Source organism: Spermophilus citellus (genome assembly GCF_964194105.1).
Source record: "Spermophilus citellus genome assembly, chromosome: 14".
Lineage (NCBI taxonomy): Eukaryota > Metazoa > Chordata > Mammalia > Rodentia > Sciuridae > Spermophilus > Spermophilus citellus.
Window position 1 is genome coordinate 84,556,925 of NC_138194.1, and position 13,657 is coordinate 84,570,581.

Here is a 13,657-nt window from a genome sequence, read left to right on the forward strand (position 1 = left end):
CCCTGGGGGTATTTGTTTTCCTGGCTCTTTCAAGACTTCTGTGTGGCCCCCAAAGATTGATCAAGTTTAGATGTCATTGGTTCACTTGTTTCCAACTCTGCTCACAAACCAAACGTGAATGATCATCAGCCATTTCCTATGAGGTACAGCTTGTCATCTAAGAAGTCTAGTGCAAAGTCTCTGCAGTATCTTCCTCACTAATCATTCCCCACTTCCTGCCACACACCCACACAGACATACATAATAATGCCATCGGTTTTTAATTATCCAAGCTCAAGAAGGGAGCAATAATAACGCCTACTCAAAAATGTAGGTAAAAACAATCCACTGTGATTTTAATTTGGGCCACATTATGTGGAGGAGACAGGATTGAGTTATTAGAGGACAGCCAAGTGACTTTCCTACTTAAGATATTTCTTGGGTGCTTACATTTGCTGTCCAAGGTTGGAACGTGTAGATTTGCTCAACAAACCTATGAAAGGAAATTCTCCTGCAAGGACTACATGAAAGGGAGAGACCAAATGCTATGTGAAGACGAATTCCCTCAATTTCCAACAGAAAAACTGAAAGGAACACCTTCATCACTATGCACCAACATCTTCACTGACTTCAGACAAAAATCTAAATAGTGCCAGTTCCAACACAGGTAGCTCTTAGAAGAGGCTGTCCTCAGCAAAGAATCACCTATCCTCAAAACCCACATTTTGGTATCTTTACCAATAAATATTTTGTCAGTTTTTTGGTACCTACATTTAAAGAGAAGACTAAAAAGAACTAAGTATCCTATAGCAAAATAGGTCAATTTTATCTTCCACTAATTAAGGATCTGTTTACTATCATCCACCTCATAGGATGGTTCTGGGACACAGATAAGCCAGTACATCAATATTCCTTCCAACAGTGCCTGCAAACATATATATTTCATAAAATGTGAGTTATTATAATTAATTTTTCAGCAAAAGACCCTCATACTCGGGCTTTTACAAAACACTTCCATAAGCACACAATCATCCGATCAGCTCAACCTGACAAAGGAGGTAGGTTTATGATTCCCACTCTATAGATACAGAGCCTGAGCCTCAGGGAGTCCTGTGATTTACCCATCATGAAGGGTTAACTCTAAGCCAGGAAGTTCAATCTTTCAGCTTCAAGTCTAAGACATCCTTCTCTATAACCCATAGCTCAGAGCCCCACACTATTAGACTGACCACAAATGTGTTTCAATTCCATCCAAAGGGAAGGCAGTCAATATTTTCATTTATTATTACATATCAAGATGCTGTGCTCCTTTAACCCAAGATACGACAGTGCTTAGTGAGAGTAGCATCAGGTCTTCTCTGTGGCTGAACCACAAGAGAGTCTGCAGTTGCAGGAACTACAGCTTCAGAAACCTTCGTTAACTGGCTTATTACCTACCTTAGGCGTCTCAGCTTCTCCCTGCAGTCGCTTGGGGGTTCCTTTTTGATCAGGCACCTTCTGGAAATTTTTGCTTTTAATGGATTGAGACTCCACACCTTCACCTTCAATTTGCAGTTTAATACCTTCAGCCCGGGAAGGGTGATCAATACCCCGTGGATTCAAACCACAGTGGAGAGCTAGGAAAAAGGGACAAATAGGACTCAGAAAACAACTCACACAAAGAAAGTGTCCAAGACAGAAAGTATCTCATCAGGCCTAAATGGGAAGCAAAAAGACATCTGTGAGTTAAGACGTAGTATAACTGTGGGAAGTAACAGAATGAGGAAGGAGTATGGGGCAGTAGGGAACCCTGAGCTTGAAAGTCAGGGAGACTTAAATGCAACCAGTTGCAAGTTGAGCAAGTTAGCAATCCTCACATTTCTGATGAGAATCCCAAATTAGGCAGCTTCATGACTGCTTCTAATACATTCAATTATTGCATTTAGCTTATATCTCTGCTTACATCTGAAAAGTGCTCATTCCTGTCCCTTTCTGAATCTTCTGTATTCTCCAAATATCCACTTAAGTCCACCCTCTTCCTTTCAGTCAATGAATATTTAATAAGCATTTACTATGTGCCAATCATGGGGCAGGTCCCGGAACCATGCACTTAAGTAGGACAGAAGCTATCCTCAAAAAACTCACAAGCTAAGAAGAGGCAGAAAAAAGAACTAATGATTTTTTAAAACAGTCATCACTGCTATGGGAAAGAGAAGGAAAAGACCAGAGTGAAGAGATCAGCAGAGACAAGCCCCAGTGGCTTGCATTTTTTCATCTTACTCTCCCCACATCTCTAACATGCATACCCTCACAAACAAAACCTAAAGTTTATTTTCTGGGGTATTTATTCACTCAACAAATCTGTATTCATCTCCTCCTGTGTTCCCAGTATTAGCAAAGAAATAGCAGTCAATGTTACAAGAACCATACATGACTCCCGTGTGTGTGTGTGTGTGTGTGTGTGTGTGTGTGTGTGTCTCCAAGTGCATGTGACAGGAATGTGTGTTTTGAGGTCTATGAGAAAGTATTTTGCCTCTGTATGACCCCAACCCTTCAAATTTCAGTTCCCATCCTCATCCCCTTCCCTTTGACCCCAGATAATTTAAGGTCAAATACTTAACCCCCCACACACACATACACACACACACTTACACACATACCACCACTCACACACCCTCTCCCTCAAGACTGATTTGTTGGTAATCTCATTTTACCCAATATCTTTGGCCCCCTCCTTCCTCACCATTCTTCCTCTTAACCAGCTTCTGAGATTCAAAGTCCTGGGTGAGGATTTTGGGTACCCAGGCCTCCTCTTCCCCTGGCTTCTGAAGAATGTTTCACCTTGAGGGAAGGCTTCCCAAAGTCAGGTAGGACCTTTCCCTTCCATTCTCCACTTCCTCCTTAACAGGGGCCATCTGTCCCCATGGCTCTTGATGCAATGAATGTGCAGGTGACTCCAATTTTCACTCCAGCCTGGACAGACCTGAGGAGTGCTGCTCAGACTCTATGTCAACACATGGCAGATGCCTCAAACTTAATATAATCTAAACTGAACTTTAGTTATTGTACAAAAAAAATGGCTTTCTCCAGTCTTCTCGATTTATGCACACAGAAACTGAGGAGCCATGGAGAATCAGCACGCGTCACTCTCGCCATGCTTCACCACATCCTTTCCTTCAATCACTGCATCCAGGAGCTCTGCACCCAAAGCTCAGATCCATGGCTCCCACCATCTCCACCGCCACTGTCATCCTGGCCCAAACGACCCATGTTTCACATCCAATCTGCCAAACTAATCCAAGAGCTCTTCCTCAACCCTGAAGATCCATTAAAATTAACTGTGAGGGGAAGTGGGGGAAAGACTCTTCTGCTTAAAACTTCCTAATGGTCTGGCTTCACACTTTTATAATTCCAAAATCTTAAACTTGGCTAGCAAGGCCCTCATCATCTGTCTCCTTTTTATCTTTCCAACTTCCATCTTCCACCACGTTATTCCTCATCCACTTACTTTGGACACATGCCTCCTTTGCCCTTCACCAAGTTCCTTCTTACCTCCTAGACTTTATACATATTTCCTTGCCTGGAATGTTGTTCCCTATTCTTCACCTGATTCCTACTTGTCATTCGGGGTTTGGCTTACATGCAAATCCTTCAAAAACGCTTTCTCTTTGTCCCCTTTCTCATCCCACTCTTCCATCCTCCCCATGTTAGGTCATGTTCCTGGAATAGTAAGCACTCAACAAATACGATCTTGAAAAGAAATCTAAATAAGAATGAGCTAAAAAAAAAATGGATTGTACAGAGGTTCTTATGCAATGTGATCTTATTTATACCATAAAGTCATTACCTGTGAATTTCTCTTCTCCTGTTCTGTAAGCTTCCTAAAGCAAAGAAATCAGCCTACTTTGTGGTACACAATAAACACTTGGTATGTATCAGTTTGTGTGGCCTCCCTCAGGTTTTTTTCTGGTTCTCAAAAAATCTTTGGGGAAAACTCTGTGAGACACAATTATATTCATTTCTCAGATAAGGGAAATGAGGCTCAAGGCAGGTTCTGGCCACAAAAGTCGACACAGGTGTCTATGGAAGGTCATAAAGATCATGGATCATTTAGGATGTACATGATTTCAAGTAAGAGATGAGAAAATTGAAACTGGATCAAACAGTAAGAAAATATATTAGTTTTCATTACAGGAAGTCCAATCATAGCACAAGTATAGAGTTGGTTGATTTTTGGCTCAAAGTGTCGTGAAGAACCTTGGATTTTTCTTTTTTCCATCTCTCTCATGTGGCTACTCAGAGCACCACCTTTATCCTAGACTTGGAGACCCTTAGAGTACTCAAGAGTTACAAGCCTCTGGTTTTTATCTTGCAACAAAGAGAGCCTGTCTGATCAGGGTCTTGTTTTCCCTAAACCTCCTCCAATATTGCTTCTTTTCTCATTGGCCAGGAGTAAATCACATGATCATCACTGAATAAAACCCAGGCAGTGAAGACAGGGTTACTCCTAAACCAACTGACCTTTAGCTAGGGACAATTCTCCAAAACACATGACCCATACTCAATAGGGCCGGGGCAGAATCAGTGCCAGGGAACCATCTACAATGTCCAAATTAGGCAGTGGTGGAAAGAACTTGGTAGCCAAAACCTGTAAAAATATGAGGTTAATCACTGTTTTTCCAAGTCAAGGAGTGGCCTCATTACAATCCATATTCAATTAAACATACAAAATCTTGATTAATTTTAAAAGGTGCGCTTCTGTAGGGAGATGGCAGTTTGGCATGGGAAAGATTTAGACATTAAAGAGGAAAAGAAACATGTCTGCTGTTCATCTTTCTCAACAGTATTAACCCTGATTGCTTTCTGCCTGGGAATCAGGGGCTAAGAATACCAGGGAACTTCTGGTAACTTCCAATACCTCCTCTTCCCTTCCCCCATCACCCTTCATCAAAGCAGACTTATATACTTCCTTCACCTCTGGCTAAAGAGGTTCCCTCTCCCTAAAAGAGGTTCCATTCCACTGTGATCACTCCACAGTTTCACCGGCCATGTACCTGGTTTCCAATTTTTTTGCACATAAAAAAAAAGTTGGCAGCTTCAAGATGACAACTCAAAATAATGCTAGAATACACACACACACACACACACACACCCCGCACATGCACACGCACACAGTGAAAGATTTTGCCTCAATGTTTAAAGAGCAATGCTGTAAAATCTGTTTTGGATTTTAATTCTACATTTGTATGAATTTAATGTTAGCGACCTTTGAACTGAGTGACACTGGAAGCAATTCAGGTACAGATCCTGACCTGGCTGCAGAGCCAGTTCAAGAAATAGAACTCTGGTAGGTACAAGAGTGACTGGGAAGATAAGGAGAAGGTGGGGAGGGTTTTGAAGTTGACCCATGAGGGACTGAGCCCACCAAATTGAGTAAATAGCTAGACTGAAAACAAGAAAGTGTAGTGATGAGGACAGAAGAGATGGGGGCATCTTTTACATGATGAGCAAAGAGAAGAAGGTCACGCCCTACAAGAAGCCATTGGAGAGCTGCTTGATTTTAAAACATTAGAGACATGAAATTTCAGGGAAAACAAAACAAAGGGGGTGAGAAACAGTTTTAAATAACCAAGTCCAAGCACAAAAACCTAAATCAACTACTGGGCTTGCAGTCTCAGAGGGAATAGTGATGGAGGATTAAAATATTTCTGTGAAGAATAAGGCAATGTGTGTTGGAGTCAAAAATCATTATTCTGCCTGTAATTCCAGTGGCTCAGGAGGCTGAGGCAGGAGGATTGCAAATTCAAAGCCAGCTTCAGCACAAAGTGACGTGCTAAGCAATTCAGTGAGACCCTGTCTCTAAATAAAACACGAAATAGGGCTCAGTGGTTGAGTGCCCCCAAGTTCAATCCCTGGTACTCCCACCCCACAAAAATCATTATTCTGCCTCCCAGTTTTAGATACCTGACATTTTTTTTTTTGCAGAATATTTAGTCATTTTTTCCCCAATTTTTTGGTGCATTAAGGTTGTACATAATGGTGGGATTTATTGTTACATATTTATATATGCACACAATATAACACTATAATTTGGCCAATATTATTCCCCAGTATTTCTCCTTTTCCTCCTCTTCTCCATCCCCCTGTTCTGTTTAGTCTAGTGATTTCCCTTTGATTTTCATGAGATCTACCCCCACACCTCTCTTTTCCCTTTTCCTCTATACTTTCCACATATAAAACACATCTCTTTACCTTCTGAGTTTGACTTATTTTGCTTAAAATAATTGTTCTCAAGTTCTAGCCATTTTTCTGCAAATGACATAATTTTATTTTTCTTTATGGCAAAATAAAACTCCACTATGTATATGTTTCACATTTTCTTTATCCTTTCATCCATTGATGGACACCTAAGCTGATTCCACAGTTAGGCTATTGTGAATTATGTTGCTGTAGACATGATATGCATGGTGAAATGACTTTAGTTCTTCAGGATAAATACTGAGAGATAGTATAGCTAGGTCATATGGTGGTTCCTTTTCTATTCTTTTGAGGAACATTCATACTGATTTCCATATTAGTTGCACTAAGTTACAGTCTCACCAATAGTGTGAAAGTGTTCCTTTTTTCCACATCCTCTCCAGAATTTATTATTGTTGGCATTCTTGATAACTGCTGTTCTGACTGGTGTAAGATGAAATCTCAGTGTAGTTTTGATTTGCATTTTCCTAATTGCTAATGTCATTGAAAATTTTTTCCATGTGTTGATTGGCCACTTGTATTTTGTATTTGAGAAGTATTTAATTCATTTGCTCACTTATTGTTTTTTTTGTGGGCTTTGTTAAGTTTTTTTGAGGTTTTTGTATATTCTAGATATTAATAACTGTCAGAAGAGTAGCTTGCAAAGATTTTTCTCCCATTCTTTAGGTTCTTTCTTCAAATTCTTAATGCAAGACAACTCAATTCTACAGCAAAGGATACCTGACATTTTTGAGCACCAGTTTTTTACTAGCAGGAAAGTTCCTTCCGATATAAAGCAAGATTGTGGGAAGAGGAGATTTCTGTTTCATTCTGCATTGGATCAAAGGTTCCTTAGATGCCTATTACATGCCAGGTTCTCCTTAAATGCCTATTACTCCAGGTTCTTGGAGTAATAGGCATTTAAGTGGAGTGGAGACCAAGCAATGAGTAGGAGATGGTAACTGCCTTCCAGGAGCTTACAACTGTGGTGGGGAGGAAGGTGGATCAATTTAGTGGACATGCTCAATGCTTCAGTAGGATGAGGCACCTGGGCGTGGTGAGCATGAGGCAGTACAGGCTAAAGGTTCTTGCTCTGGTAGCCAGAGACTCCTAGAAGGCTTTCCAAGGAATAGATCTGAGCTGACCCATAAAGGGTGTAGGTGTTAGTTTCCTAATAAAAGGAAGCAAAACTGGGGTGGAGCAAAACTTTTTAAATAGAGAGATCAGTTTGAGCAGAGTGTTGGAAGTATGAGAGTTTGATTTAATGGGGAGAAGGTGTGAAAAAAAAATTAGGAGGTATTCTAAGTACAAGGTAGAAACAAACCAAATGCCCATCGATGGAAGAACAGATAAACATATAAACTGTTATGGATATGAGGTGTTCCCCCAAAAGCTCACCTGTGAGACAATGCAAGAAGGTTCAGAGAAGAAATGATTGAATTGTGAGAATCTTGACCCAATCAGTGAATGATTCCCCTGATAGGGATTAACTGAGCAGTAGCTGAAGCATCAGAGTGTGGCTGGAGGAGGTGGGACATGGAGGTATGGTTTTGGGTATAAATTTGTAACTGGCAAGTGGAGACCTCTCTGTCTGCTTACTGATCATCAAGTGAGCTGCTTCCACTACACTCTTCCACCATGATGTTCTGCATCACCTCAAACCCCGAGGAATGGAACATGCTCTCTGTGGATTGAGACCTCTGAAATCATGAGCCCCCAAATAAACATTTCCTCCGTAAAGTCGTTCTAGTTAGGTCTCTTAGTCATAGCATCGAAAAACCTGACTGAAACACATACAATGAAATATTTCTCAGCCTTTAACAGAAATGAACATACTACAACATAGATGAACACTGAGGACATCATTCTAAGTGAAATAATCCATACATAAAAAGACAAATATTGTAGTATTCCTCTTATATAAGGAATTTAGAGTAGACAAATCCACAGAGACAGAAAATAGAACAGTAGTTAACCTAGGATTTGGGTGTGAGAAAATGAGGAGTATCTGGCAGTTATATGTGTAGTGTTCCAGTTTCAGATAAAGAAATGGCTTTGGAGACGGGTAGTAGTAATGGTTATACACAATGTGAATGTAATAAATGCCACTGGAAGGTACACTTAAAATGGTTTGAGCCAGGTGTGGTGGCTCATGCCTGTAATCTCAGCGGCTTGGGAGGCTGAGGCAGGAGGATCATGAGTCCAAAGCCAGCCTCAGCAAAAAGCAAGGTGCTAAGCAACTCAGTGAGACCCTGTCTCTAAATAAAATACAAAATAGGGCTGGGGATGTGGCTCAGTGGCTGAGTGCCCTTGAATTCAATTCCCAGTACCCAGAAAACAAAACAAAACAAAATGGTTTGAGTGAGGCTGGGGTTGAAGCTCAGTTGTAGAGTGCTTCTTTAGCATGTGAGAGGCACTGGGTTTGATTCTCAGCACCACATAAAATAAATTAATTAAATAAAGATATAAAAAAGTAACAAATATTTTATGTATATTTTAACCAACAAAAATTTTAACAACAAAACTAAAACCAAAAAAAAAAAAACCTACTCCCTCTCATTTTAACACCCAATTGTCTCAGTAAATGGAAAGACAAGTTCCAAAGATATCTTTATTCAAAAGTTTGTTTTTTCATCAATGATCTCTTTGTGATTTTCAGCTACAACAGATTTTTTTTGTGTACTTCCGTACATATGAAAGGTGGATAAACGAAATGTGATGCATACCATGAAATCCTGTTAACCTTAAACAGGGATGAAATCTCAATGCATACAACACAGATGAGCACCCAAGACAGCATGCTATGTGTGTGTGAAGAATACAGTTCAGCAGCATCAGAGTACTTTAGAGATTTTCTGGAGAGAAAATTTTTTTCTAAAACATGTCCCAGCCTAATGGCAGAAAGGGCTTCTGACTGCTAGAAGTGATCCTGGGCCCCCCGGGGCCTGCCCTTGGATGGATGCCCTTCTGGTGTGATGCTGGTAACAGTTGCAGGAACAGACTGCCTGGAAGTGCCTCTTCTTGATGATGCTCTAGGAGCCCAGGGATCCACCAGCACTACTGTATTCATCAGGGAGAAGAGGTCTTCCTCACCAAGAAGTCAAGTGACTTTCCAGTCCTTCCAATCCCCACTCACTCCACAACTCCCTTGTGAAGCAAGGGATGGAGCTGTGTTCAAGTTAAAAGTTCCTTTATTCTGATGAAGCTCTGCCTTGAAGAGGGAGGTGTGCAAACACTCCCAAACACACGAGATGACCTGGGTCCTGTACCTATGGTTCCTCCACTCCCACCATGCAGAATCCTCTCCCAGCTCCCTGAAATGCTTAATGCACCTCTGCTTAGATAGAACCAATTATTTTATATATGATATACTTGGTCCTTTGATGATTTGCATGGATAAACCCTTCAGGAAATATTTTTGCTTTTTTGTCACTGTAAAGCTTTAATTAATCTTGCACCCAATATATCCTCCTAATCAATGTTGATAATTTACCTCTTTTTCTTACTAGAGGATCTGAATGTGTCTCCATGTGTATGCACCATGAATTGCAAATATTTATTAATACGTGTGCCTAGCCTATAACTAGGAGTCCGTGGAAGCACTTTACTAATCATTGAGCTTTTCTGACCTAGGGTGTAGCCAAGTAACTAACTTCCAGTAGGTACCCAATTATTGTTTAGAGGATGAGCATAGATATGAAAGATATCTTTTTAATCATACTCATTGCCACTGTCTTCTTATGAATAACTTGTACTTTTTTCAAAAGAGCAAATAATAATTGCTTCTAACATAATTGTATAATTCACCAAAAATATGTTAAATCACAGAATCATAGTGCTGTCCCCCAAATACTGATTTTCTTGACTGCCACCTGCACAGCAGACTGTCTTATTCATCTGTGTACATGCAAAGCCTAGATAAACAATTGTACACATTCTGCACCCAAGGAATATTACTAAATGAAACAAATATACTCCAATTCCCCATAATTCATTATTAGAAATGAGATGGTTTGTTTAAAGATTCAGGTAGATGTCTTGCTAGATCTAGCAAGAGACGAAGGTCCTGGGGGACATGGTTCTCCTTTCACACCTCCTTCATATAATGTACATATAGAAGACCCTCTAATATCTGTTTAATGGAGATGGCTCATGTATTAAATTCTGGATTCAAGTTCAGAAGAGACTCTGCAGAAGTAATCTGAGCATCACAAAAGGTCTACAACTTTTTTTAGTGGACACTTTTGATTGGCAGCACATTCCTAACAGTCTCAGTCATCTCCTGCGAGAGGGCTACAAAGTAAAATACTAAATTTCCCAGTCTTCCTTGAATCTAAAAGTGGGTAAGAACAGGTCATTGCCTAAGAACATAAGACGTTTGATGGGGAAAAGTAGTACTAGAACTGACAAAAACAGGTCTTAATACATCCTGCCCTTTTGTACTACCTTGACTGCAGGTGTCCAGACTGGCCCCAGACATTTTGCAACCTTTGGGCTGTACCTTGAGAGAAAGTCAAATGACTAACAGCCACATTGACTCCAGCATCATTGGACTAGTCAAACTTTGTCTTTAATGCCCACCTCCGGACCAGATACTATATGAGAAAAGTAATCGTCTGCTTATTAAACCATTGTGAGTTCTTCCACGACTTTCAGATGAACTATTGCACAATGACACATAATTCCATTTCTTTTTTTAAAAGAGAGAGAGAGAGAGAGAGAGAGAGAGAGAGAGAGAGAGAGAGAGAGAGAGAGAATTTTAATATATTTATTTTTTAGTTTTTGGCGGACACAACATCTTTGTATTTGGTCCTGAGGATCGAACCCGGGACGCACGCATGCCAGGCAAGCGTGCTACCACTTGAGCCACATCCCCAGCCCACATAATTCCATTTCAACTGATAATATAATTAATTAGCTTGCTTTTAAAGAAGGAGAAAAGAAAACTAATATCCCAGGGAAATATTTTAACCCAGATTTCATAATTCCTATCATGATAGAAGTTGAGGTCCATTATAAATATATGCTGCTATTAAGAGACATTACCATTAGAGGTGGAATCAATCCAGATGACACTGTGAAGATCTGAGGGCAAAGCTTTATTCAGCTGGAGGTCTTCTGGTGTCCCTCAAAATTGCCATGATCATTCATGAAAATTTTTACATGAATGAATGAAAACATATTTATTAGAATCAATCAGATCACTGATGTTTTCATATGAAAAATATATCGAGTGCACCAGAAATGTTTGTCTAAGGAACACAGGCTTGGGTTTAGTTAATAGAAGGAAGTGTAATGTCTCCTTGGGCAAAGGAAACTACCCAGAAAACGTCTGCCAGGACAGAGGTCAGAAAACTGTCCTATCAACCAAATCCAGCCTTCCCCATTTCCATATGGCTTGTTATTCAAAAATAGGGTTCACATTTTTAAATGATTGAGGAGAAAATGTAAGGGAGAATATTTGTAACACAAGAGAATTGTACAAAATTCAAATTCCAGTGTTCATAAAGTTTTAATGAAACACAGCCATGCTTATTTATGTGTTACCTATGTCTAATTTGGGGCTACAATTGGTGAATAATTGAGGCAGAGACCATGTGGTCATTGATGAGTGAAATGTTTACTGGCTGGCCTTCTACATAACATACTTGCTGACCCTTGATCTAGAGTAGAGTGTACCACATCCTGGAGGACACCAAGATATGGTAGAACCCAGCACCTTCCACCCTAACAACATTGAGGAAGAACTCACAGGTCTTTGCATGACTAGCCTCTGATTTGTTTCACACTCCTCCATTTCCAGGAAATTTAAATGAGCTCACTTGTATTTAATTTTATTATTTGGGTCAAGGTCTAAAGAGCCAAAATATGATTTTTAACCTCTCATTGGTCAGCTAAATACAGCTTTCCATATAAGATGCTAAAACTTAAACTCTCTAAATACAGGTAGAAGTTCTTTTCTCCTTATCAAAACAATAGGGTTAAAGGACTTAAAAACAGCATACTACAGGGACACAGCCACATCAATGTTTATAGCAGCACAATTTACAATAGCTAAACTGTGGAACCAAACTAGATACCCTTCAATAGATGAATGGATAAAAAAATATGGCATATATACACAATAGAATATTAGTCAGCAATAAAAGAGAATAAAATCATGACATTTGCAGGTAAATGGATGGTGTTAGAGAAGATAATGCTACGTGAAATTAGCCAATCCCAAAAAAAACAAATGCCGAATGTTTTCTTTGATATAAGGAGGCTGGTTCATAGTGGGATAGGGAGTAGGAGGAGCATGGGAAGAATAGACAAACTCTAGATTGGGCAGAGGGGTTAGAAGGGAAGGGAGGGGGCATGGGGTTATTAATGATGGTGGAATGTGATGATCATTATTATCCAAAGTACAGTATGAAGACATGAGTTGGTGTGAATATACTGTGTATACAACAAGAGATATGAAAAATTGTGCTCTATATGTGTAATAAGAATTGTAATGCATTCCACTGTCATATATAGATTTAAAAAGTAAATCCCCCCCACACAAAATAGGGTTAAGATACAAACTTTCAACAGAGTTCAGCAGCATTAAATGATAAGATGTACATCCTCAGCAAGTCTAAGTAACTAGAAATGGAAAACTCCTCTCTTTCATGCAAATAGGAGAAGGAAGACACTCCATCAATGTAAAGAAATAATGGGGATAGTGAAGGACTAGACCCATAAAACATATCCATTTGTCTTTACAAGAAGACAAAGAATAGTGTGACCCTTGGAAATGGACCCAGATGATGGTCCATCCTACCTGGATGTTCAAACCACATGCCCCTGTATCAGGATATTGACCTCCCTCAGCCACATGATGCACACTCACTCTGGTTTGCTTGCCAACAGAAACGATTTCATCTTTGTAAAATATTTGTTATAAGGGAAATCCATTCCCCAAAAGCTACTTAAGTGTAATCACCACATCAAATTCACCTGTCCTACCCATAATACCAGGACTAGATAATCTAAATGGAGTAGACATTACAATGTTGCTTGAATTATGTATTTCAGCATCAGCAGACAATCTCTAAGGCACATAAACTTTTCTTATTCAACAAGAGAAAACATAAGCAGTTACACTTGGAGGTTCTGTTGAAACTGTAGACAGGGGGTTCTGGTAACAGACTGTAAAAGCAATACGTGGTCTACACTGGTGACTTAAAAACGTTTTTAACCATTATACTAAAAGAAACAGATTCCATCTTGTGACCCAGTGCCCAAACACATCTATCTATATTTATGAATTGAACAAAGTTTTTTTTAATGAATACTACTTTCCTCCACTGCATGCCAGCTACTCTTTTTTCCCCTCAATCCATCCCACCAAAATAAAAATGACAGACACTATAAATAAGTCAAATAAGAAGACTGAACAGGAGAGAAAAGGCAGATTATCTAAATAATTTGAAACTAG

General features: G+C 39.7%; 1 protein-coding gene across 4 annotated transcripts in view; it reads right to left on the reverse strand.

The window, feature by feature from the left end:
* The window catches only part of SAMD12 (sterile alpha motif domain containing 12), a 392,394-nt gene that overhangs the window by 347,012 nt on the left and 31,725 nt on the right, over positions 1-13,657 (reverse strand). For all 4 annotated transcript variants that reach the window (XM_081266869.1, XM_081266871.1, XM_081266868.1 and 1 more), the window contains exon 2: positions 1,417-1,595. In XM_081266869.1, coding sequence (XP_081122995.1) covers positions 1,417-1,595 — 179 coding nt within the window. The remainder of the gene's footprint in view (positions 1-1,416; positions 1,596-13,657) is intronic.